The sequence below is a fragment of the Eutrigla gurnardus genome (genome assembly GCF_963514095.1).
Source record: "Eutrigla gurnardus genome assembly, chromosome: 20".
Taxonomy (NCBI): Eukaryota; Metazoa; Chordata; class Actinopteri; order Perciformes; family Triglidae; genus Eutrigla; species Eutrigla gurnardus.
The window spans coordinates 14,514,729-14,541,243 of NC_139931.1; the positions used below are offsets into that span (position 1 = coordinate 14,514,729).

General features: G+C 46.3%; 2 protein-coding genes across 2 annotated transcripts in view; both read left to right on the forward strand.

Annotated features, from left to right (window-relative positions):
• The window catches only part of tnrc18 (trinucleotide repeat containing 18), a 41,598-nt gene that overhangs the window by 4,410 nt on the left and 10,673 nt on the right, over positions 1 to 26,515 (forward strand). Inside the window, exons 3-21 of the mRNA XM_084037471.1 lie at positions 8,391 to 8,531; positions 10,845 to 10,949; positions 11,239 to 13,056; positions 15,154 to 15,241; positions 15,380 to 15,609; positions 16,543 to 16,689; positions 17,614 to 17,798; positions 18,447 to 18,837; positions 18,957 to 19,940; positions 20,086 to 20,231; positions 20,312 to 20,445; positions 20,576 to 20,689; positions 20,779 to 20,968; positions 21,065 to 21,380; positions 21,740 to 21,952; positions 24,267 to 24,449; positions 24,973 to 25,430; positions 25,850 to 25,984; positions 26,496 to 26,515. The exon at positions 26,496 to 26,515 is cut by the window's right edge and continues 122 nt beyond it. Coding sequence (XP_083893597.1) covers positions 8,391 to 8,531; positions 10,845 to 10,949; positions 11,239 to 13,056; positions 15,154 to 15,241; positions 15,380 to 15,609; positions 16,543 to 16,689; positions 17,614 to 17,798; positions 18,447 to 18,837; positions 18,957 to 19,940; positions 20,086 to 20,231; positions 20,312 to 20,445; positions 20,576 to 20,689; positions 20,779 to 20,968; positions 21,065 to 21,380; positions 21,740 to 21,952; positions 24,267 to 24,449; positions 24,973 to 25,430; positions 25,850 to 25,984; positions 26,496 to 26,515 — 5,998 coding nt within the window. The remainder of the gene's footprint in view (positions 1 to 8,390; positions 8,532 to 10,844; positions 10,950 to 11,238; positions 13,057 to 15,153; positions 15,242 to 15,379; positions 15,610 to 16,542; positions 16,690 to 17,613; positions 17,799 to 18,446; positions 18,838 to 18,956; positions 19,941 to 20,085; positions 20,232 to 20,311; positions 20,446 to 20,575; positions 20,690 to 20,778; positions 20,969 to 21,064; positions 21,381 to 21,739; positions 21,953 to 24,266; positions 24,450 to 24,972; positions 25,431 to 25,849; positions 25,985 to 26,495) is intronic.
• bud31 (BUD31 homolog) overlaps positions 23,436 to 26,515 on the forward strand; it is a 68,010-nt gene continuing 64,930 nt past the window's right edge. Inside the window, exon 1 of the mRNA XM_084037485.1 lies at positions 23,436 to 23,441. The gene's annotated coding sequence lies outside the window, so the exon portion shown is untranslated. The remainder of the gene's footprint in view (positions 23,442 to 26,515) is intronic.

A 26,515-nucleotide genomic window follows, 5' to 3' on the forward strand; every position in this document is an offset into this window, starting at 1 on the left:
TCCTATTCATTGACACAGGTTTTATGTAAACACCATGGGGTCTGCATCACTGTGTATGGATATAAAATGGCTGTAAATGGTCCTCTGTCTAGAGGAGGTCTGCCGGAGCCTCCATCACCAGATTGAGGCCATCTGTCCCCTTCCCTCCCTCTGGCATCCGAGAGCAGCAGAGAGAGGACCTGCTGAAATGTGACTGCACCGAGGAGATGGTGCCGGAGAGACTCTATCATTACTGTGAAAGGATGCAGATTGTTTTATTGTGAAGAGAACGTATCAAGACCATGCAAAAAGTTGTGCAGGTGAACAAATTGAAGATTCCTTTCCATTTGAGCAACATTTTCGGTGCTAACTAAGCATTATCTATATATTTTATTCAGTTGATTTTTCAGCTATTTTTCTAAACTAACAAAACAGTGTTGCTGCCGCCCTGGAAACGCTTTACTCTATGTCCACCTGCAGGTGTTAAAAGTGGTATAAATACACCAATCCGATACCTATTCAGAGAGCTGTGTCGGTTACAATGAGGCGAATATATTTAATTAAATCGCATGTTTACGTCTGATTACATGTTCACGTACTACGCAATGTGCCAGCAGCAAGGCGGTAGACCACAGCGCTGAGCCAGCTAACAATTAATGTTTAAGTCAGGCCTGATGTTGCGTTATACTCCAGTTTTTGGAGCATACTCCCAGTTTTTGGAAGTTCCGGACAAAATCCCCAGATCAGTAACAAATCTGCATCGGCTCAGCGCCTGCACATCAGCTCTTTAGCGCCATGTGTGAGCTGTCCAAGGATGCAAGCAGAGAGACTCGCCGGTGATCTCTCTCTCTCTCCAGATATCTGGCACATTAAATATCCGAGAGCACAAGACGTAGGTTGAGGGGAAACCTGATGGAGGGGTCGCCTCGCCTGTAGCGCATGCATGTGAGTTATGTGTGGCATGTGCAGGTCGTTGGGTGTTTGCACGAACACACATAACACTGTGACTGATCTACATAGGGGAAACGGTAACGATGTGTGAGAACAGGGTATTACGTGAACATGTGTGCCGACGACAACATCAACAAGCATGACTTGTCACTTCTCATGTGTGTGTTTTCTGCAAAAAAAACAGAGGCCAGTCATATATTGTGAAAACCACAATGACTTTATGGTTCCGCATTACAAGACAGCAAGTTGTATGGTGTGAACAGTACAGCGACCTGACGACCATGAACATCGTGTATTGTGACTATGGCTTCACACACAGAAGAATAACCCCCTCCTTTTCAGCTCTCACACACATACAATGCACTGCAACGCACACACTTCTTCAGTGTTCACTAGGGAGTAGCAGAAGATGAGAGTGAGACGCAGAGGTAAATGTAAGTGTTGCAGCGAGTGCAGAGAAGGGAAGTCAATAGATGGAGATGAAAACAGCCCAAGACAAATGGAGAAGGGGAACTAAGTGGGCACAATCTCTAAGGTGGAAAGCTGTGTTTTGCTGTGTGTGTGTGTGTGTGTGTATTTGAATTTGAGAGGGTCGAGGTCTTGATGGGAATGGGAGCATGTGATTGTGCTTAGTGCAGTTAGAGCTGGGGTTTCCCCCCCTGGGACACTCTGCAGACAGAAAGGAAGAGATTTATCCTGACCACAACACAGTCGTACACAGTTAGATAAATGTGGTAGCCCTTCAAATGTTCTCTCTTTCAGTTGCACGCACGCGAGTGTAAGCATAATTCATGCAGGGCAGGGCACGGTTGCCTTGGCCAATACCAATTTGTCTTTCACGCCACTTGGTTAGTCTGTTTATGTTAAAATTAATGTGGGGAGTGTGTGTTTATATATATATTCAAGACACAGCTGTGTGTGTGTGTGCGTGTGTGTGTGTGTGTGTGTTTGGCTCGGACACGTCCCCTCTCAGATTAATTGAATCCTTCAGGAGAGAAAACAGGCCCCTTAAGAGAAAGCACAAGGCGCTGCTGCCCTGCCACAATAAACCTGTCGGAGGCAGACAAACGACACACGCACACACATATATGACGCACACACACAGCTGTCAAACATAAGAGTGATGTGCGTGTGCGTGTGCGTGTGTGTGTGTGTGTGTGTGTGTGTGTGTGTGTGTGTGTGTGTGTGTGCGTGTGCGTGTGTGTGTGTGTGTGTGTAAAACAGCATGCCGCGGCATGTCGAAATACCCAAAGCATTAGCTAAGCCGTTCGCTCTGCCAGAACCCTCCCTTTTACTCAAACAACAGCCTCCGACACACAAAGGTCACACACTGCGATGTCTGTCTGTTTGGCTGCATGTTGAGTCTCTACGTGTCTTATTGCATAAGGTTTGTATTATTCCTCCCAGCAGTAGTAGTAATAGTCAAGATTCAAAATGTGTAGTGGCACGTTGGAGAGACGGAGCAGGTTTGACGTGGGAGGAAAAGTCTTAAATTGGCTGTTTAACTGTTGTGGTATGCGCTGTAGCATGTTGAGCCACAAGACAACCTGCACGGCTGACTGCTAAACACATAACACTCGTTTTGAAGCGCATCCTTAAGATTTACTGATAAATCGTTAGCCTCTAAAATTGACTGAATGGCAACGCTCGCTCTGTCACTCGCTGTGGTTTTCCTCTGCACCAACATCACAGGAACAGTCTTGATTAATCTATTAATCTTATTCTTATCGATCACGAGAAAAGCCCATCAGATGAGTCCCTGTCAGCTGGCATCTCAGCGGTTTTGTGCCTTTGCCACTTTAGTTTATTATATTAGTTCAACCAAAAGTCAACCAACCCTGTTCTACAAGTGTAGAATGGAGCTGGCATTTGTTTCATTGCAACTGTGCATGCCATTCTGTGTGACACTGCATGATCATGTGCGTGTGTGCGAGAGCATGTTTTCCATTTGCTGCTATCAAGGAGTGTGTCAGAATAACACCTGTCATCTTCACGGGAGATTTCTCAGTGAAACCGCACGGCGTCACTGAAACGCTACACATGTGGTGCGTCTCCATGCAAATGTCAGAGCAACTTTTGCACAAGAGAGTTGAAATAAAAACACCCTGTGTCTCTTCTATCGTTCTGTTGAGGTGGATAAATCGATCTTTGTGTGGCAGACTGCTCTTGTGTTTGCTGTATTTCACTTGTGATTGCTCCTTTTATCTGCTTCAGTTTGAGGGTCTTTGTATTGAGCATGCTGGCTCGCTGTTTTTTCTGCAAATGTATTTCCTTCATAATGCATTGTGTAATTTCTCTATCAACATCCATACGGTCTAGAAAACAACACATTGCAATGTGGTTTGTCAAACAATGGAAAGGTTGACGCGTCGTAACTTGAACTTGTCGCACAGCCGACACATTTTTAAGTGAAGTCGAGAAACGGTTCGCGTTCAGCTTGAGCTCACGAACAAAACCGTTTCCTCCTGAACAATTCAGAATGCGGGAAAACCAGACTTTTACATTTTGAAATCATTAACAGACGCACGCTTTTTGAACCACATGCTCATAGCCTGAATGAACACACACACACACTCGCACAAACCCTTCGCACATAAACACAGATGCCAGATGCAAATCCTGCACACCCCTTGCCTGTGTGTGTGTGTGTGAGGACCTCTTTTCTGCCTTCCTGTCAGGATTAATGGTTACCAGTGTCAGTGTGCCAGTTAGCTGTGGCAGAGGTGGACAGCACAGCAGAGTTTTACAGTTTGAATGTTTTTCTTGCGAGGAAGAAAAACCAGAGATCAATAATCAAGATTTCCCCCCCCAGCTAACCCCGCTCTGAGTACCACTGATGGATACCAGATGGGTTCCCAGTGTGTTTGTGGTGCGGTGTGTGTGGGTTCGTGTCAGACATTTACACCAGAGAATTTTCCCCTCATATTTTTAGGGCTTTTGTACATGATCCAGTATTGTCGTTTTTTTTAGGAATTGCTATGTTTCAGTGCATCGATTTGAGATCCAGACTCTTGTTCTCGAGTTTGATTCCTTTTGATTGTTTTGTTTTTTTTCAACTGTGTGGGCGGTTGTGTGTTTGTGTGTCAGATTTGCTGCTCTATCAGAATTGATCTCCAGCAGGCCTTGTCCTCTCTGATATGGAGATACGTTTCTTATGAGGATCTGAAAATGGAGAATCTAGAACGTGTTGGGGAGTCAGAGAGCGTGTTTCTTGGCAACCTGCTTACCCTGATATGGCAAGCTGACTGTCTTGTGAAGTGGCAGCCAAAGTGTGTGTGGGTGGGTGTGTGAGTGAGTGTGTGTGTGTGTGAGAGAGGGAGAGAGCGGAAGGGCAGGGCTGAGAGAGAGCAAGGTAATGAAAGAGTAATTCCAAAACATTTAAAGAAACGTTTCCCTCTCAGCTACCATTTGGATGTTGTTTCTGGAACTGGGAGAGCAAATGTTTCCCCTCGTATATCCCTCCCTCTTCTCCCTTCAGGAAGGGGGAATTTGGGATTGTGTGGGTTTTTTTTTTTCCTGATCACTGGCATGAAGTGTAACTGTGGACTGTGTATAGCTGTGTGTGCGTATCACTCATTGCACACATGGATGAAGGGCTGGTGGGCAGCTGTGATGCTGAGATTGATCCACACTCTGGGGGGGACATCAACTGGAGTGTATGTCTGTCTGGTGTTTGGCCTGAAGAAGTCTAAACGGCTGACATCCTACCAGGACTTCAACATCCCCGACGGGGTGGTTGTGAATGTATCCTCTGTGTTCACTGAAGGGCTATGTCTAAGTTTTGTCCCTCACACAAGGTAACGATTAGACATCAACTTATAGGTGGGAATGATTAGTTAGAAAAACATTGTTGGCACGTATTCTGACGCACACTGGAGGGAATGGTGGAAAGGTGGTGGTGGAAACGACTTTTTAGTGGTTAGTATTATCATAACTCACTTTTATCAAATTACATAGGAAAGTCATGAGTTGCACACTAAATATTAAGACAAACATTATGTTCAGTTTAATAGTCTCAAGGTGTGTTCACACCAAACGTGGAGCAAATTTTTTGTTGAGGCCAAAATGCAGAATTCACGTCATTTGCTTTATTTTAAGTGTTGATGGAGCAGTTACAGTGTTAGCATAGTCTAGCTCTGATCGATCCAAACTCCATTCATATAACAAGCATTTTAAAAGTTGTTTGCTTGTCGTCTTGTGGACAGACCTAACAAACCATGACTTAAACAAAATAGTATTTTGCGTTCATAGCTCTGCAATAAACCAGCCGGCGTTTGGCTTGGTATTTACAGTAAATGCAGCTCAATTAAATTCACTGAGCACCTCCGATCATCTTCATCAAACTCCCCACATAATACTATAATAATACTAATGGAAATACGCCACAGTATGGAAGCTAGATGCTACATTTAAGCTCAACTTTAAAAGCAAAAGCATAAAAGACAATATATACCTTCTCCTTTAGTTTGCCAAATCACCAAATGTGGAGACGCATGTTTTTCTTGGGACAGCGACGTTGTCCAGATGAACAGGACAGAGGAGTATAATCACTCCTGTGTGTGAGTGTCTTTGCTTTGATGAATAAAAGATTGTATCATTAGACTACACACACAGAGAGCTGAGTAAGTTGTCCAGGCTAAGTCTCTGTGCAAACGCTGTCTCACGGTGTATTTGTTCACATGTTTGTGTTTGAAGCAAACACACGCGGTGTCTTTGACTCGAAGGGCAGTCGCTGCAAACCACCACAAAAATGTTTGCACATGTCCGCCGTCGTACAACGATGCAGCGCAGCTGCTTAAAGGGACGGTTCACTCCAAAATGTGTCCACCTACTTGTAGTGCTGTTTATCAATCTAGATTGTGTGAGAGAGAGAATGTGTGAGACAGCAAGTATGAAGTCAGTAGTAACATTACAGCAGTGCCTTGTGGGTACAGTTTATTTGTTGGTGAATAAATGGTATTCCTCAAGACTCACTCCGTGAGTCTACAGTTCTGCAGAGGAAAGTTTCTGTGTCTTGTTGTCAGACAGCTCTTAGAAGTTAGAACTCTGTCTGCTCCGGCTCAGCTATATTTAAGGTGGGCTGACCCTGACAAGCTGCTGTTGCTTTGTTTTTTCTAATATTACCTTTAACTGTGTAACTGATAGCACGGTTAATTATTAATTATCCCGACTGTAAACTTTACTCTGTTTGTATCAGGAAAGGCAAAAAGTTGAAATGTCAGCTAATGCATCATGTTGTCTTTTTAAACTGTCCTGACCTAATTTAATTCCGACAATCATCAAAACATACTGACTCTCTTTAAATGGCACTTAAACATACATTTTATACAATTTTATTGCTTCACGGATTTATTCATTTATTTTTGTTATTTTCCTTTTTAGTGAAAAACATTCACATAATTAAAATAAGAGGATCAGAAGTCATAAAGTCTCCCTGTTTAAAACAACATGAATACATTTTTATGTTCTATATTTTTAAAATCAGGCTCTTTGTTCAGTTCTCTAGGCAGCTTTTTCAAGCCACTCGTGAGAATATTTAAGTGTGTGTGTGTGTGTGTGATTAATTGGGAAGCTGCATTTGCTATTGATCTAAAGTGTGTGTGAGTGTGAGTGTGAGTGTGCAGGTGCTGATGGACTGCAGTTTTAATGTACTGATTTAGATGCAGGGGAAACTGTGTGAGCACAGCACGTCTCTCTCAGATTCCCACAGGACTAATACAGAAACGCACACACACAGTCCCTTCCCCCTCGCCCATATACAGACAGCACCCTTTCCCCTACACACATGGTTAGTTTTATCAGGGCAATGGCTGTGCAGTGCATTCAGTAATAGGCATTGGAGAGAGGGGGGGGTCAGTAATGGTCCAAAGGTTCAAAGTTTAGTAATGTTCACACATTCAGGAGGTGGATTCCGATAACGATAACGGCATCATGCTGAGATATGCAATGTTTTACAAGGTTTTATTCTGTTGTGGTCAGTCTGCTCGCCCTAAAGCCACATTTCTACATTATCAGGATCATAATCGGGACTTATTTTATCATCATAAAAAAAATAAGTTAATGCCAAAAATGTTGGAAGGATGTTTGTTGAAAAGCCTGAATCCAAAATGAATTTAATATGGAAAAGTTGACATCAGCTATAAATTCTTCACAGGCCGTAGCAGTTTGTAGAATTATTGGATTTAACTGATGGTTTTGTTCCAGACAGATAATTGGGCAGAGAGTAGATATTAGGGTTGTCAAAAGTATCGAAACTCAAAAAAGTATCGATACTAAAATGTTGTATCCGGATACGATACTCATTTTCAAAAGTATCGAATTTAGTTTTTATCAGGCTTGCCTAATATTTACAACCTCAAAATATTGTTCCAATTGTTATTGTTTATTTTGTTTATTTATTTTTTGCACTACCTCAGACCTGAAACTTGTTATTTTTGCATTTTTTTTGTTAATAAAAATATTTCTTTTAAATTTTGGGGTCTTTTTTTCATCCTTGTGGTATCGAAAATGGTATCGAGTATCGAATATTTTCCTGAGTATCGGTATCGAGTTGAAAATTTTAGTATCGTGACAACCCTAGTAGATATCTGTGGATTATTTACAAAAAACATGCTGCTGTGTAATGGTAAAAAAGTCAATCATGCACTAATTAGTAGAGCTGGATAACAAATAACTCAATTAATAAATCAGCCAGTAGACAGATATTTTTTTTCTTTATAGTATATTTAGGATTTCATTCATTTTTCAAGCAAAAACATCTCTATGTTCTCAGGTTTGAATTTCTCTGATGGGAGGATTTGCTGCTTCTCTCGTCACGTATGATCATAAACTGAATATATTCTTTATTTGGTCAGACTAAACGAGAACTGTGAGGGTGTCATCTTGGGCTCCGGAAAGTTATGATTGGCGTTCTTTCTCAATTTTCTGACACGTCACGGCCCAAATGAATAATCGAGAAAATCATCAGCAGCGTGTTGAGGTCTACGCTCAGCCTGGTTCTGCATCTCAGGAGAATTTAAAATCAAATCGATTTTTTTAATGTAGGTCAAACACAGAAGATAAAAATTAGAAAGTGGTTTAACAGCAAGAAATATTTGGTAAAATCCTGACCGATCTGATGAAGTGTTTCTACCAAGACAGTGAACGTGTCAATCTGGTCCACGTGTACGCCGTTCCTTTTATACCCTTCCTCACTCCTGCTGTGACGACTGGTTTTCGGTTAGCGGTTACATTAACTGTCCCTTCCTTCAGAGTGCAGTCTGTCTTGTTGAGGCGGAGTGCATGTTGGCTCAGTAATAATGTGATTACAAAAGACCACTTCAGCACAGAACCGTCAGCATGCATCGATTGTACCGCAGACACACTGCAACACAGGAAAGTGACAGCATGCACACTATATCGTCCTTTATTGGTTCTAGTGGTTGCGAGGGTGACTGACGTGTCTTGGTTCTTCTTCTTAGGTGAGGCCTTCCCGGCAGGCTCCAGTCCCTTCCTGTCGGGTTATCCAAGCCACTCCCCCTTGACCTCTGACCCCGCGTACAGATCGGCCAATCCCAGTGGCCTGCAGATGGCCCAGCTCTGGGCATCACACGCTCATGAAGGTAAATCACCCTTCGCCTCTACAAACATTTGCATTTCTTTCTTTTCTTTTGCCGTCTTGGCACAGAAGTCAGATTGTAAAAGGCAAATTATAGTATTTTATGACGTGTCTCACAGTCTGCTCCTGTCCAAAGCCCAGCAGGCTCTATTTCCTGTTTCTCATTGCTTACACAAGTGGGGTCCTGTTCCATTTCTGTCTCTCTGCTGCTAGAGGTGCTCCTGCCTCTGTCCTATATGCACCTCTTTCTTTTGTCCTCCACCTGTCTCTTACGTTCTCCTGTCATGCTGTAATCCGTCTTCCTTTCATACTTTTTTGTTTTGTTTTTGAGCTTCCTGTCCAACATGTTCTCTGTCCCTGTACCTCCCCCGTCCCACTTTTCTACAACAGTTTCAGGCATACAAAAGGTATATATGTGTTTGTTTGTCTAAGGCCTGTTCAGTAAGTGATTGAATCTCTCTTCCCTTCTCGCTCCCTCGTGTCCTTCTATGTCTCCTTATCAAATCTCACTGGAGTAGAAGGTCAGATAGGAGGGGACCTATCCCTCAGTGCATTTTGGCAAGGGAAAGGGAGAAGGGCGAATGGATTCTATTTAGGGTTCATCTTATAACCGATTGCATCGCTTGTGTGACACAGATCTTGTCCATTGCTTCCCAAACACAGCAAATCAGTTATTTTAAGATTTTGTCTTACCATCTCCGTGTTGTGCTGTGCTGTGATTATAGGTGGTAACTTCTGGTTCCCTGGCAACTGCTCAGAGCCAAGAATAGTCCGGCGGGTAACCCACCTTAAAATGACAGTTTGTGGCTTTATAGCTGCCGATAGGTGCATATTGTTACCTTCAGACAGAGGCAGGCTAGCCGTTTCCAGTCTTTATGCTAAGATGAGCTGCATGTTTATAAATCGGTATATGTTGAACTATTTATTTAATGCTGGGGATTACATGCATAGTATATTTCCTGCAACTTCAAACTGAATCCAGTGTGAGAAAGGCGCCACTAACAATAAAAACTTCTTTGAGAGGTAATTATAAGAATTGTTGGTAGAAAAATGCTGAATGTGAATAGTTGGTTGGATATTCTGAAAATCTAAAGGATTATACCTTTAAATTATAGTTTCAAATCAATCAATCAATCAGTCACTGGCCCATCCGCTCTGAGTTTCAGGCCGTGCCCAGGCGCACCCTGGTAGACTTTATATTAAGTCAAGGAGATGGATAAAGGATAAATGGACTTTTGACACTCAACTTAAAGTTGAGCTTGAATTGAGGCTAAAACCTCCTGCTGTCTAAAGAAGCCTTAGAATCGACTTGCTCTGATATGAATAGAATCTTTTACGGCCTCGGAGAGATTCTTAATACCTGGTGGCTGGCTTTAATAACAGCTAAAGTTGCTAAAGCTGGAGACGTTTCCAGGCAGCAGCTAAGAGGCAGTCTTTGGATATGGCTGGGATGCATCGTAGCTGCACAGTTACCCCAAATCAAAGCTGTTAGAGATCAAGGTTAGTTGTAAGCTAAAGGAAGCTTTGCAAGAAACATATCCAGCATGCCTTTAGTCCCGTCACATCACTCCTTATATTTCTCTCTCCTTTTGCCTTCCTCTTACGGCTGACACCCTCCTCCTGCTTCTCCATTTCTGCCTCTCCGAGAGAGGAGAGGAGACAGATTTATTCTTCGGCTCTGCTACCCGACGCTTCGAGCTGGAACGGCAGCGGCGTCTTTGATATTTCTTGGAGTGGCCGGAGTGTGGGAGCAGGGAATGTCTCACCCTCTCTGGGTGGCAGTCTTCTTTTTTTCCCCACGTGGTGACACCAGCCAGCGACAGAGTTGCAGCCAGCTTAGCTCTAACACAGAAATCCAGAGCATTACACCAGGCGCGAGGCTTTGTCTATATTAAGACCTGGTCTCCGAGAGTAGCAGCTGGCTGTCGGGCAGACTCTCGCCCAACATCAACCTCAAGCTGAACTCACAAACAAAACAAATTGTTGCAGGTGACATGGGGTCGCCTGTCACAATTTCTCAGAGTCTAAGTTGACACCCTTATGTGATTATTTTTATTCACAGTGCTAAGAGCAGCACATCATAGCAATTGAGAAACTAAAAACAGAAAAGTTACTGAAACAATTAATCAATTTTCAAAATCATTGCAGGCGATGCTTTTAAGTGCTCGTGCATCACATCTCCAGGGGTTGTCCACACGCTCCAAATGGTCCTCATAAGAAATTTTTCTCGCTTGAGCTGAGGAAAGGTTATTGTTTGGTTGCAGTTTTAATGTAAACGATACTGTAATCAAATGTTCTGTGTTTGTGTTGTCTTCAGGCTACCCTCCTCTGCCAAGCAGCCTGTACTCCAGCCCCTACCTGTCCCTGGGGCACCTGGATCCTCCCTCACTCTCCCAGCACCCTCTCTACGACTCGCATAAAGGTCAGTTGCTGTCAACAACAGCGTTCAGGGTGGCTGAATTTAGTAGACAGATTCTCTCATATCTGATGATTCATTAAGGGAAGTCAGTTTTTGTGTCAAACGGTCTATAGTAGGATTGTGTTATTCTTATATTATCTTACTAAGTCGACAATTAAACATGTATCTTGCTGAACTCTGTCTGCGTGCTGCTGCTTCGCTCTGAATCTTTGTTTAAATAGGTTGTATCCATAAAGTGGATGTGTGTTTGTGTTTTAAGACTTATGTTTTGCATATTTTTTTTTTTTTTTAGAGGGCTTTTACCTGCCAGCCTCCTTGAGCCATTTGCCTCTACACCCTCCAACTGCTGCTCCGACCACGCCGTCCAGCTCCACGCCCCCCCAGAGGACGTCCCGGGATGGGGGTAGGGACCGCCTTTACCGGGGGGAGAGGGAGAGAGAGCGGTTGAGAGAGGAGCAGAGGCCACACAGCGTGGTGGACCTGACGCAGGACGGGAGGAGCGAGGAGGACCGCAGGGCGAGGAGCAGTGAAAGGGAACGAGAGAAAGAAAGGGACCGGGACACGGAGAGAGACAGTTGGCCCTTCCATCCTCACCCCCACGAGCAGAAGCCTCACTCCCAGCCTTCCACGGTGCAGCCCAGATCCAGGCCGTCACCTCCACTGCACTCCTTCCCTTCAGGCGGGGGTGGGAGGTTTCATGGACCAGAAACGGACAGAGTGGGTCGGGATGAAGAGGGGGGCTCTCGAACCCACCACAACCATAACTCTAACGTTAACTCAAACTCTCACCCAGACCGACAAAGGAGGAATGACTCTGTTGCCACGTCAGCTGGGACCCTTCACATCTCCTACGCCCATCCTCCTGCGCTCCAGCCCTCTGCAGCTGGCCCGCCTCACCCCTCTACACCGAGAGAGTCTATGAGAGAGCAGCGAGTCAGCGCACCGACATATGTGCCTTCTGTGGAGGTTTATGACGAGCGGGTCGGGCCCATCCAGATTGCCTCGCAGGCCCGCGACAAACATGGTGACAAACACAGAGACAGAGAACGGGAACGAGACAGAGATCGAGACAGAGAACGAGAACACGACAGAGAGCGTGAACGGGAGAGAAACAGGGAGAGGGAGGGTTACAGGTTTCCTGAGAGGAGCCTCATGGAGCATCCTCGACTGTCCCAGTCTGGCGATTCAAGCAATCAAAGAGAGGAGGGTTCTGTCATTTGTTCCAATGGTTCCATTGGTAAACGAGGCCAGGACGCATCTTACTCCTCTAGTCAATCACGGTTCAGCCCTGAAGCCAGAGACATCGCTAAACACTCAATCAGATTGGGCATAGAGCGGACAGGGGCGGAGCCTAAGTGGAATACCATCAGCCCGTTAGCCAACTATGCCACGAGTCACATGGCTGCCCTCGCAGCCCAACACGCACACACAATTTCCTCTCCCCACAGCCAGCCGCCACACACACAAATGTCCCCTCACGCAACCCACCGGCCCAGCAACAACCCACACTCTGCCCACAGCCATTCCCCCCAGACACACCCCTCCCAACACGGACATGGGCGTGCAGGTGAGGAGGGGAGTCAGAGACGCTACCTGGACCCATCGGCGCTCTACCGACCTGGGGGGTCACTGGCAGGAGAGCGAGGTAGTAGAGTCGGGTCGGATTCAACAGAGGTTTCAGCAATGCAGAGTCTGATTAAATACAGTGGAAACTTTGCTGCGGAGGGTCCTGGGTCCTCCAGGCACGCTGCAGATGGCCGAGGGCCCTTTGGTGGCCTGGCTAATGTTGGGATGGAAGCTGAAAAAGAGAGGGAGAAGGAGAGGGAGCGGGAAAGAGAGAGGGACAGGATTGAAAGGGAGAGAGACAGGGAAAGGGTATCAGTTGGATCTGGTGGTTCAGGGGCGTTGAGGGTGCCTCCCCAGCTGAAGAGGGAGCAGGAGCGGCCGGACAGCGCCCGCTCGTTTGGCCGGGAGGGAGAGGGGGAGGTGCGCCACCCTCCGGTAGGCATTGCTGTGGCTGTGGCCCGGCAGAGAGACAGTGGGAGCACCAGTAAACAGACCAGTGGACCCTCAGACACACAGAGAACCCTGCTGCAAACAGCCATTAAAGGTAATGATGTCTCTCAAGTTCGAAATGCACACAAGTCATGTTAAGTTTAAAGTTAAATCAAGTATACTTCATTTATTTCTTTTTTTCTAATGTATTTCCTCCTGCTTTTCAACTTTCTCTGGAATAGCACAGAAGTATTTTATATTGAACCAAGAGCAAATGATTCCTCATTTTGGTTTCCATGAATGATAAAGGATTCATTTTCTTTTGGATCAGAGACACACACACACACACACTCGCACACACACACACTCACACTCACACACACACTCACACACACACACACACACACACACACAGACTCCCACACACACACACCAAATTACTGATTATGTCATGGGTTGTATTTTGTTGAAAGGATCCTTTTGGCGAGTCTGTAGGCTTTCTGTGCTGCATAGCAATTCCTGCCATACAGCGCTCTAGTCTTGTACGTCAAGGTCATTCAGCTACAGTACTCCCTCTCCATCTCTGTGTCTTTCTCCTTGTTTCTGTTTCTCTCTCAGCTCCATGCTCTTTCTGTCCTCCCACAGCTTAGCCCCTCTCTCTCTCTCTCTCTCTCTCTCTCTCTCTCTCTCTCTCTCTCTCTCTCTCTCTCTCTCTCTCTCTCTCTCCCCGTCTCTCTCTCTCTCTCTCTGTCACTCATTCTCTTGCTCTTTTCATTCATTGAATGCCTTCCTCCTTCCCCACCCTTCCTTCCACTCTGAGAAGGTCTTTGTAGCGGCACTCCCTCCTTGTCCCACCTCAGGCCCCCTGCTCTTTCTCCACTCTTTTCTTCAGCTCCTCCACCCCACCACCACCCTCTCTGCATTTAACATGTCATTACAGAGTGCTGCTAAAAGCTACAAACAAGCCTTGAATTACAATAAGACCATGGGTGCGTTGCTAAGCAATGGATCACTCTTGAGAGTGACGGGCTGTGTGTGTGTGCGTGCATGAGGAACCGTGTCAGATGTTTGTGTGTTTGCATGCGTGTGTGTACATGCACGTGGATGCCTGTCGGGGACGTTTATTCATTCCCTTGCTTGAGCGGAGTGATTGGTCTAATAGTATCAGTACCTCGCCCTCAAAGGAGCTCTAAATAAACAGCAGGATTTACTCAGAAAACACAAATAGGTGGATGGATGAGCAGGAAGAAGAAGGAGGAGATTACACTATTGATAAAAGATGGACAGATGGACATAGATCGATAGGTTGATAGACGGGAAGAGAGGTATGTCTGGAAGTAAAGAAGTGAAAGGAGCGTGAGATGGAGGGAGGACCAGATAGAGGGGGCGTGCAGCGCTAATCGCTGGCTTTCTAATGCAGAGAAGATAGCATGTGGGACAGGCTCCCTGTAACCTTGGTAACAGTCTTGAAACCTTTCCTGCGGAGCATGTCAGGGATTGTTAAAGTCCCTTGTCCCTTTACGGGCTACAGATACACACACTTTTAGAGCAGAACTGAAGGCTTCAGCACCCTCGTATAAAACGTTTCTGCTGCTCGGGGACCTTCAGTCAGTCAGCGCCGATGAGATGGAAGAGGGTTAACTGGAAAGAGTGCGAGGGCGAGAGCCTCATGTTTATTCTGGACTGCTTGGTTGAGTGCTGCTGCTTTCCTTTTTTATTTTTATTATTCTCCATCTCTGTCTCTTGCCATTGGCGGTCATAGTAAGAAGCACAGTGGGTTTAAGGCTGTGTGTGTGTGTATAGTGAGGCAGCAGTGGTGTGTTTACACGTCTCCTGTGGCACTAGACTATTAACTGATGAGAGCTGACACTCGGAGTGAGAGCTGTCACTCCGTGTGTGTGTGTGTTTGTACAGTATGTGTGCACACGCTGGCCCAACATTGTATTTTTAGCTTCTCCTCCTCCTCGTTTTGACATTCTGTGTTGTGTCACCACCATTATATAGCCAGTGTCACCTTCTCCTCTGCTGTCACCCACTTTCCTCTTTCACTTCTCACCGTAGTATTGCTTCCTCCTCAATATCTCATATCTGCTTCCACAGTCCGTTGTCTTTCCTCTAATGCATATTACATGTGGGATCGTGGTTTAAACACTTGAGGAGCCTCACTGATGCAGCTGGTAAACGTCTTTATCTGTGCCTTCACACATCATAGATGATGAGCGAGGGGAAGACCGTGGTCGTCACCATGATGATAGACTGCTGGCCGGCCGGCTGGAGCGGGAACAGGAGAAAGTGCTCAGGTAAATGCAGTTATATTGTCCTTATAAACAAACACTTGCCAAATTAAGTTGTATAAAATATATCTTTAGATTTGACCATGGCATCTTTTTGTTGGGCCTGAAACGCACACTATGAAATGAAACCGTCTTTCCTTCCAGAGAGTCCAAGGAGCTGGCAGAGTTTACTCAGATGCACCCTACGACGCTGTCTAGCGGCCTGACACCAAGTATGATGACGCCCAGCCTCATGACCCCCAACCTTATGGTCACAGGAGGGGCTGCCCTGGCGGGGGCAGGAAGATGGCCTCCCGACCCCTCAACTCTGACCTCTCACCCTTGGATGCCCCGACCTGGAGCCCCCCCAGTCTGGCTCTCCAGCTCCCCATACAGTATGTGGACACACACAAGACTGGAGACAATTGCTAGCTGCTACAAGCACATGTTTAGATGTTCCCAAAAGTGCACTCAACATTCCTTGTAATACCCTTTGTACCATGGCGAGTCAGGCGTCTATTTTGTGATTTCTAGAATTTTATATTGGTAGAAAGTATTTAGATGTACCTTTGAAAATGAATACCTTGATAAAGAGTTTATTTTTAAGTCATGCCAGAGCTAAAAAAAAATGTTTTACCAGGGTCTAACTTGTGAAGAAGCTGTTTTTCCTTATGGAGTAAAACAAATGAATGACTTTCCATGTCTCCATATCAGCTTCATATGTCCTCTAAGGTAGACAGATGTGGATGAGCACAGCAGCTCGCCACACAAAGCATTAGTAGTACAGTAGCAGCAGCTCTTGCCCTTTTCAGCAAGCATCTTGTCAGCAGAGCTTTCCAACCTGGAGCTAAAGACAAAAGATTCTAAATCAGTTCAACACCAGATCGTGGCATGCTTTCAACATTCTGCATGTGTAGCCGTTTGTGATTGGTGTAGCAGAATAGGTAGGCGTTGTCTGTCTGTTCAGAGGCTCGTCCAGCTGCAGCCTCCAAGGGGTCAAGTTGCACAGACATTCCTGATCTTTGCAGGACATTCCTGCTCCCCGCAGAAATAACAGCATCAACACACACGCATAACTTTTGTGAGTTTAAACATAACTGTAGACATTACATCTGAAAATAAGGAAACACACACACATGCAGCGGTTCCCAAGGGCCAGTCAGTCTAGACACAAAGGGCAAAACAACAAAATCACTCAAAAAGTGGCTAAATTCAGTGTTTTCTTACTGATGTAACTCTATTACGACTTCAACGTGGGTGTAAATACTGGATGAAGAATTGTGCTGACTTACATTTTTCACACTTTTTCTTCCCCTCCCCCAACTTAGACCTGGGTCCTTCCTCACTCCACCAGACCCTCCCCCCAGGGTACCCACCTTCTCTGCCAGGCTCCATGCCCCCTCCCTACCAGTTTGCCAGGGACCCACAGTCTGGACAGCTAATAGTCATCCCCACTGAACACCTGACACACTACGGTATGAAAGCCTCTCTCTTTCTCTCTCTCTCTACATTTAAGCAAAAAGAAATGATTACCATGTTCATTTTGAAACAGATGTTGGTATTTGTAATTACTATAAAGAAATGAGACCATATTCGAAAATTGACAGCCTCCATATGTTATTGAGGACTTTGTGCCAGTAGTTTTTGCTTTCTGATGCTTTACAGCACAAACCAGAGGATGCTTTGATGTACTTCATTATTCTCTTCTATGAAGTGAAATGAATATAAACTTAAGTGATGGATTAACACAGAGCAGTGATTCCCAACTGTGGGAACAACCCGACTCAAAATGTGCATATATTCAAACCCCTAAACCAGGACCCACAAGTGTACCGCTGGTTCATGCACGTGCAATTCTATGCAGGCACCATATGTATGCAATTGTATATTGCTATCTGGCCATCTTAATATGATCCTCCATATTAGTATTTCCAACGTGCGCAAATTGAAATGTACTCTTGCAGTGTGTGCATTATTTCCTTTGCCAGGGTTTGTAGGAAGGAAGGAGTAAGCCACCTGGTGCTCTTTAGAAAAGGCTGACTTCCTCTTCAGCGTGACAACTAACCATTAGCGTTTGGACAGGTTTTGTCAAAAAAGCCACAGGCAAAATTATTTTCAAATGGAAGACATTTGGAGCCCAGCCTGTGGTGTCGATGAAGGGGTAGTTTATCTGACTGGGCAGTGGGGTACGTCTCATTAAATGGTTTAAACCTACTGCAATAGAAAGTGGATGTTTGTCCTCCCTGGCAGTTGTGGGAGATAAGTCTTCATAATGAGAAATTAAGCCAACAATGCTGTCAAACATTGGCTCATTTCATACCTTTAATATGACAAATGTGATGCCAAAGAATGCTACTTAATCAGCTTTCTTCCCCATGTCCTCCTCCATCGCGCTGCAGGAGGTGATGTACTGGAGCGTGGAGCCCCGGTGTGGTCGGGGGTATACGGTACAGGCAGCTCGCTGCAGCATGCAGCCCAGCTCCAGCTCCTCTCCCAGCAGCAGATGCTCCGGCAACAGGAGCTGCTCATGATCCAGCAGCACACAGCGCAGGTCCTGGAGCTGCAGAGGAATGCTCAGCTAGTCGTAAGTGCACACGTATCAATAACTACACATAATTCAAACCCCATATTCAAAGACATTTAGGTACCTATGTGGTATATATTCACACACATCCAAACATAAACATAAAACAAGGCAAACCTTAGCCACAGGAGACTTTTATGCACGCAAGATTAATGTTCTTGCATCACATAACAACACATAGGTCCTGTCTCTGTAGAGAGCTAGAATGGCAAATACTAATGCATACATGCATGAATCCACATTCTACAAAAGTAGAGTTACAGCAAGTGTAAGGCGAATATTCTGCATTCTACTTATTGTCACCAAATCCCATGAAAAGACCAGCAATGTGCCCGTATCTCAATGCTCTCTGACTTCCCTACCCTGTCTATGGCCCCAAACCCACTGCTCCCAATCTCCTGCTCTCTTAAAAAATAATATATTTTTCTTTTTGGGGTGGAAACACCGTAATCTCCCAGAGATTATGTACACCCTTCTAACATTTTATGCCGTATAAAGTTCAATAAACAGCCACTCACATAGCACAGCCTGCATCTGGAGGAGAACACAGTTCAAACAATGCAACCACACACTAATATTTCTACCCTGAAGCACAGTGTCACATTGTACATGCATGCATACAAAGCTGCCTCCTCACCTGTGTTTCAGGAGCGTTTAAAGGCCAGCGAGCACCGACCTGAGATGGAAGACAAAGCAGACAAGCGGAACGCCGACCCAAAGCCCCGGCCCTCCTCTATATCTTCTCCGTCACCCATCCTGCACCCCCGCAAGCCTCCCCCTCCCTCCCGTTCGCCAACCCCGTCTACCTCCTCCCTTGCCCCGCTGCCTCCTCTCCCCTCACCTGTGACCACCCTCAAGTCAGAGCAAGGCAGACAGAGAGTGTTGTCTCACCCGCCGATGCCCCTGCCTCACCCCCCTTCTCCCCGCTCAGCCTCGCCACCCCCGTCCTCGCCACGGCGGCCTAAAATGGAGGTAGGACAGCGAGAACAAAGAGAAGGACAGAATCCGGCCTCTGCACTCTTTCGAGACATTTACTCCGGTGAGTGAACATTTGGCATCAACTGAGCCTCTAAAGTTAAATAGACTTGGTTGTTTTTGTAGCTAAATTATCTATTATTGACTCTAACTTCCTTTATTTCTGCTTTATTTGAATGCCAGATCTCCCCTCTGGTTACCCTTACCAGTCCATCACTGCACCATTTGGCACATCTTACCCCCCTTATCACATCCCAGCACCCACGAGGGCAATCACAGAAGTTGTCCCACCCCACCGCTCCCGCTCTCCTGCTTCTGCAGCCCCTTTGCCTTCAGCCCACCTCCATTCAAGGCTGCTGGACGCAGACATCAAGCCGCAGAACCTAGAGCCATCAAAAACGGGATCTTTTCTCAAGCAGGAACCTGGTGTGGAGCCGCAACCACTTGACATGACGCCAGAACCCCTGGGTCCTCTTCGCCAGAGCTGCAGCCCTGTGTTAGCCAACCAGGCCCAGGAGGAATTTGGGGAAGCCCCGAAGCCCCAGCCTTTACCGCTGCTTGTCCCCAGCCCTCCACCTCTACAAGGTGAAAGACTAGAAGAAGTCAGGGAGGAAGAGAAGGAAAGAGGGCAAATCAAAATGGAGGTGTCATCTTACTCCTGTCAAGCAACGTTTCCCCTTCCTCCTGCACTCACAGAGGCTGAGCCTAAACTAGAGGTCATCAAGGATCCAGAACAATATCCATCGTGTATTGCTGCACATTCAGACAGCACGGAATCAGCTCAGTGTGCGTCACTAGAAAAAATCCCCAGCGCAGTGTGTGAACAAGAACAGCCAGACACTCCAATCAACTCGCACACTCCCAGTCAAAAAGAAATCGTCAATGAAACTCCTATTTATCTCCCTCCCACCTCCAACTCGCCGCTCGAACTGGTCATGGGACCTGAGGATCCCATGGCAGGGATGTTTGCTCTGCTGGCAGCCAGTGAGATGGCCCAGGCCCGCCCCAGCACCCCACTTGCCCTGACACTCATACCGCAGATAGAAAGCCCTCCTCTGGGTGCAGATTATAGCAGCGCCGGTGCTCTGGAGATGGTGGCGCTGGAAGGGATGGCCCTGCTTAGCCAAATGGCCCAGCGAGAGATGGAGCACATCCGTCTGGAGCAAGGTGAGTAGATGTGAGGGGTGAAGGGATGGGAAAAGGTAGAAGAAGAAGTGAGAAGAAGGGTCTCAAACAAATTCTCTCATCCACTCTTTATATGAGAGTTTATTGTATTGCTTTCATGTCTTAATATCCTCTGGATCCCATTCAGATCTGACATTGGAGGGCCTGGACTGTCTTCTTGAAGCAAGCAGGCAGATTTTGTTGGAGGCCATCGAGAAACAGTCCCACATTGATCTGCCCAGAACGTTGGACCCCAACAAGAAGTACAGCTGGAGGCAGAGAAAGGAAGAGCCGGTAAGATTAAGAGAAATATCACCCAGAGATGAAACGGTGTCGGTCTGTGAAATGTCATGACACTCTCTTCTTCTCTGCAGCTGTACAGTAAAATGTCTGTGGACGTGTTGGACGCAGTGGAAGTGGAATACCGTGTCCGCCTGGCCGAGCTGCAGAAGACTTATAAGGAGAAGCAGAGAGATCTGAGCAAGTTGCAGAGACGCAGAGACAAGCGGTGAGCGAAACAAACCGCGTACAGGATGAATTAATCACATTGCTGCTATTTTTACACACACACCCAAATATGTTCCCAACGCTCCACCTCAGAAAAACTCACACCTATAACTCTTTCATGTGCATGTCAGTGAGCGGCAGCAGCAGGAGGATGAGAGGCGGAGTCTGACCCGACGGGGCCGGGGACGACCCAGGAAGAGGAAACACTTGGCTACACCTCCCAAACTAGACAGCAGGCCTGGAAAGTGAGTGAGATTTCTACCTTTTTGTTGGTTGGTTGTTTTTTTTACATTGTGGCAATGCAATAACGATGCAAAAACATATCTCAATGTAGGGTGAATAGGACAGTGCAATACTCTGAGGACTCTGAAGCTGGGGAGGGACAGAGGAAAAGGTCCCGGGTGTCCAGAGAAGAAGAGGAGACCGAGGCAGGAAGTGGAGGAGTGAAGATGTTGAAGATGAAGAAGAAGAAAAAGAAGAAGAGCTGGAATGACCAGGATCCATCCACCAGTCACGGTCTGGAGGTAGGCTGCTTGGAAGTGCATGTTTCTGTTTTGGCTGCAGTGTGAGGCCAGTTTGTGTTGAGGTCATTAACGAAGTGCTTTCTGTGGTGTCGTTAGGTGTTGAAGGTGAAGCGCGGCCATGCGTGTGAGCAGGAGCAGCTGGCGTCGGACCTCGACAGGGCGCTTTCGCTCTCGCAGCTCGGCTCACTCGGCGCATCTCGCAAACTTTCCTCCAACTGCAAATTAGACAAGTCGAAGGGCAAGTCTGCGGAAAGTCGGATGAAGGAGCGCAGCATCCACCCATCTGCCAAAGCAGGGAAACACAAGATGGTCGCCAAGGCCTCTGCTTCAGAGACCGCCCGGAAGGTGAAAGGTCAGAAGAAGTCTGCTTTGTTCTCTCGCATGAGATCAGAGCTCAGCAGCTGCTCCAACAGTGAGTACCTGAACGTAACTGCTTTATACGGCCGATGCTGTCAGAGAAGAATGAATAATCCAAGTTATGTTTCTTCATCAAAACAGGGTTTTATATCTATTTGAATTATAGACGAGGTTTATCCTTTAGTGTCAGACATATAGGTTAGTTTACTGGTAAAATGATTCTGCCTCACACTTAACAAGTGCTCTCTCTTCTTCATGGTAGTTGTTTAAAGGTAGAACATTAGGTCATCCAGTTATGATGACTTCAGACGAGTCCATTATTAAAAACAATAGAATAGGTTCAGGGTTACAATGAAGAATCCAGAAAACAGAGTCTTCTTTCATGAATCATTAACCGTACTTTCTCCGCACCAGACTCAGATTCAGAGGAGCACAATTCTGCTCAAGGGGGCTGGCCCCCTCTCTCAGGGACGCGTTCCCACGGCAACCTGACCAGGAAGAGGAGGTCCGCATCATCGCCGACATCAATGTTGTCCAGCCAGAAGTCTCAGAAGAAAAAACACAAGCACTTATCCCTGCTGCTGGAGGAAGCGGGCCTCAGCTCCTCTGACGACTCCTTCGACCAAGGTTACTGACCAAATCTTACAGCTCCTCGCCGTACAGTCAGACAGAAATGTGTCTCTGAGCCTCGTCACAGCTTGTGTCTTTGTTTGCGTTCCGCTAAGGCAGCCGTTTGCAGACTGTGCTTTAGCTCAACGATCCCTACCTCTCTTGCTGCTGGCTACTCTAAAGTTGCCTTTAAAAAAAAAAGAGTTGACCTATTTCTATGGTGTTTTTATTGCCTGGATTGCAAACCTTTTTTGTAGCATTTGTATATTGAAAAATTGTGTGAATTGTGAGATTCTTTCATAAAGTTGTATTGCAGTTTGGTACCTATAAGCTTTATTAAAGGTGTTGATTTGATTGGCACAGAAAGCGAAGCGCTGTGGTCCTTGTGTCTGCTTCATCTGTCTGTCCGTCTCCGTCAGTCTGTCCACCTGCACCTCACACATCCTTTAGACTCCTCTGTTCGTCAAATATCCCTTTGTAGTCCTCCTGGCAAAGGATGGAAAACACTGTTCAGTTTAAGGTTTACGTTGGTGAAACTTGAAACGCATGTAGAAGACACACAGAGCTGAATCTGATAGGACTGGTAACGAGATGTTTATTTCCTGGTCATGTTAAATGGTCATAAAATAAAGAAAATTGAATGATAGTTGGAGCTTTTTCTATTCTTTTGGCATTTTTAGTAAAATTGACTAAATGTTTCTGATGATGTGGTCTAGTTTTTGATTAAATAAATGCATCACTGCTCATTCTAAACTTCTTGACGGCACCAATGATATTAGATGCTGGGGATATTTGGACAATGGAGCCCCTCCTCTGTGTCTACTAAACCTTCAATAACCCTTTTCCCTTTACGTTGCTCTCTCAGACACCTTGCTCTGTCTTCTCACCTTTCCCTCCACACCTTTGCCCCTCCCCCTTCTCTGTCCTACCCATGATGCTTTGAGTGTCTCTCAGCCTGTTCCATGTGCTTGTGCTGCTGCTGCTGCTGCTGCTGCATTTCAGAAGCTTGGCAAGGACTAGCGCAGCCTTGAGCCTACGCTACCGCGCTGCGGCTAGTGGCTAAAGCTTTGCTTAAGCTTAACTGTGCTAAAGCCAGGCTACGCTACGGCTAGGCTGCTCTCTCGCCGCTGCGCTGCCCCGCCCTGCCTGAGGCCACACCCCTGTCACCTGCTCTGTAAGTAGGAAGTGCCCCTCCCTCTATTCTTTTTTGAGCGCTAACATGGACCGTGCTAAAATTGAACTACATACACCGAATATTAACTCCTATCTTCTTCGTCCTTACAAATTAAAGCTCTTTTGATTTGGGCCATGGTTACCTCCACTTACCCAACTTCATGTCTTCTGATGGCTTGCAAAGTTTCGTAGGGAGACATTTGGTGCTCTGCTGGGAAAGAGGCTGTAACCATGGTGACCCAAACCTCAGCTCAACATTATACCAAGGGGCCTCACAGGGCTGTCCTCTCAGTGCCTGCCTGCTGTATCGCCTGCCTGCTTCAGTTAACACACAGTGGATTCACAATACAACATGTGCTCCAGATTTAGCTCCTAGGATAAGTTCTGGCAACTTTAATATGTAGTTTAAAATATGGATGTGACATCACAGCTCTGTATGGTTACAGGTGTAACCGATGTGAAACTCAACCAGAGAGGGCAGCAAAACATTGACTTTCACCCTAGTTTCACAAATGATTGTCAATGTCAGTAAGACAAAGAAATATGAAAGTATGTTGTACTGTTAATCCACCCACAATGTTAACACTAATCCATGAGGAGATGCTCCTCTGTTGCCGAACTAACTGCTAACAACCTGCGACACACAGCTGCTTGTGCTGCTTTTGTATGTGCTGTAATGTCCCGTCAGGCTCGGAGGAAGAAGGAAGCACTTTTTCATTTCTCTCTGTCACGTTCAAGGTTTTTATTTCAAGGTAATGTCAGAGTCAAAGTTTCAGGTCACTTAGTCAGCAGCTGTGTGTGTGTGTGTGTGTGTGTGTGTGTGTGTGTGTGTGTGTCAGCATGGCTCATACGCATGTATGTGTTAAATCCCACTTTTTCCACTGTCATCTCTGATCAGCTTACATGGTGTGTGGGTGGGTGTGTGTGGGCTGCTGTATCCTTCAACATGGGCTAAATTCAGTCTTAGCATTTAGTTAGTTGTTTTAAAGAAAGTTGTATCTTGAGCCTTTTTCTTTCTTTAATCCGTGTCCTGGTGCAGTCTTTGTGTCCGCTGTCAGCAGGAAGTGGAAGTGGGATGTAGGAAGTGATTTGACCGTTGGCCCAGACTCACGCTGCAGCCGCAGTCATCTCTGAGCTGAAAATGTTTTTTCTGAAACAGAAACCTCTGAGGACGACGGCGACTATGACAACGAGGATGAGTCCGATTCAGACGACGATGTCGGCTGTGAGGAGAGCGGGCTGGGTCTGCTGGCCAGGTTTGCAGCGAGCGCGCTCCCCGTCAGCTCCACGCCATTGAGCCTCCTCCACGATGGCAAACACCGCAGCAGGCAAAGCACTCTGGGTAAAAACCGATACAAATGAGTTGCATGTGACAGAGCATCATGTCAACAAACAGAAAGAATACCATATTATGGAAAGTAGCAACCAAAAGAAAAGTAGAGAAAAAGAAGCGAAGTGGCTTTATTGTATTTAAGGAAAATGCAGAGACGCTCTCTGCACAAACCCTTCAGCTTTTACTAATTCCACTGGTTCCCCCGGCGGCTTTCCAGCCTATAGCTGCGATTTCTTTTCTTTTGTGGTTGAGCAGGTTCACCGCCTGAGCGTTTGTTGAGGATTACATTATTGATTCATGGTTAAATATTCATTCATTTCTAATTGTCACATCAGGCTGCCTGTAATGATTCAGTCTTGAATTATGTATTAGTTTCAAATTGATCAATGGCCCTATTCAGACTCATTGATTTCACAGAATCTAACACCTGAGTTTATTACTGGCTGCATGTTTTCCTGTACGCCGTGTGTTTGTGAGAGACAGAGGTGGGAAGAGTTTTTACACCATGTGACCCTGTCCTCTCCTCTGTCAGGGTCATCAGAGTTTGAGTGGTCAGACTCTGGCTCGGACTTGCGACTGAGGAAGTTCCCCTCTCTGCTGCACGGCAAACGCTCTGCCCCAGAGCTCCCCCTGTTGCCCCCGGTAACCCGCCGCATCGACCAGACCAGCCCCTCAAAGCGAGATGACGCGCTGCCGGCCAAACGCAAGCCTCTGCCCAAACCGCGGCCCGTTCCGCGGTCGCCGCGGCAATTTAGCTTCGACCTCCCCTCGGGCTCCGGGTTCGGAGGCTTCAGCGAGGACGAGGGCTGGACCCGACGACGCAGCGAGAGGATTTTCCTCCATGATGCCACCGCCTCAGCCAATCAGATGCCCGTGCCGGCCTCCACCAGTCAGAGCTCCTCCACCAGCTCAGCCCCACCTCTCACCCCGAAGCCAGCCTCGAGACCCAAACCCTCTCCGCCCAGCAGAGAGGGGAAAGATGTGGTGAAAGTACGTCAATAATTCATCTGGTTGTTATTCACTAACTGAAACAGGCCTGAAAAACACCTCTCCTTTCTCCGCTTCCTTTTCTTCTCTGCTAAGGTTCCCCTCCTCTCCCTCAACCTTCCCTCACACCCCTTTGTCTCCCTTGACACCTCTTGGTGTTTAAGTGTGTGTGTCACAGTGCCAGCAGGGTTTCCTGGTACTTCACTCACTGCAGCACTTCCCTGCTGTCTGTGTCGTGTTGCTGACAAGAAAGGACAACTGCAGGCAGCCTGGCAGCATCTGTGTGTGTGTGTGTGTGTGTGTGTGTGTGTGTGTGTTTGTGTTTGTGTTTGTGTGTGTGTAGATGTAAATCTGTCCGGTACATCCTCAGTGCCGTCATTCATATGCGTGTTTAACGGTGTGTGTTGTGACTTTTAAACCAGAAAAAGAAGTCAAAGGACTCGCCTCTGCCTGTGAGCCCGCCCACTCTGTGCAGTCCAATCACAGATGGCCCTGCGCCTCTGAGCCTCAGCCCAGCACGCAAGAGCCAACCAAAAGCTAAGACAAAGGCCAGAGAGGTCAGTGAGATGATGGAGCAACTGTCATGAATGTGAACTTAATTATCCTGGCAAGGATGAAACCAGAACAGTAAAGTTGTTAAATATAAATGCCCACTTTACTTTGAACACACACAGTAATGTTAACTGATGGCTTGAGTTGTAATCAACACGTTTTCTTCTGTTAGTGAGAGAAAAAGTAAACCCTCGCAATGTGTGGTTTCTGCCAAAGTGTTGCAATGCTCTCCATCTGCCACCAGCCACAAACTCCAGTTTGTTTTGGAAACACTAAAGGCGGCTGAAGTGTGCATATCTCTTTGTGGTGGTGGAACAGCAGAAAAAAAGCATTGTGTATTCAACAGCATAAGTCTTGTAATATGTTACTTTTTTGTATGCCTGGTATACACACATTCATCTTAAGTTGCAGGGTCAGCTTTCATTCCACAACCAGATGTTCATAAATCAGATGTCACTTAGGGACGTATTTGATAATTAGTGCTGTGAAACTGAAGCCCTTGTGTGTGTTTTGCAGCCGTCCAGGGGAGCAGTGAG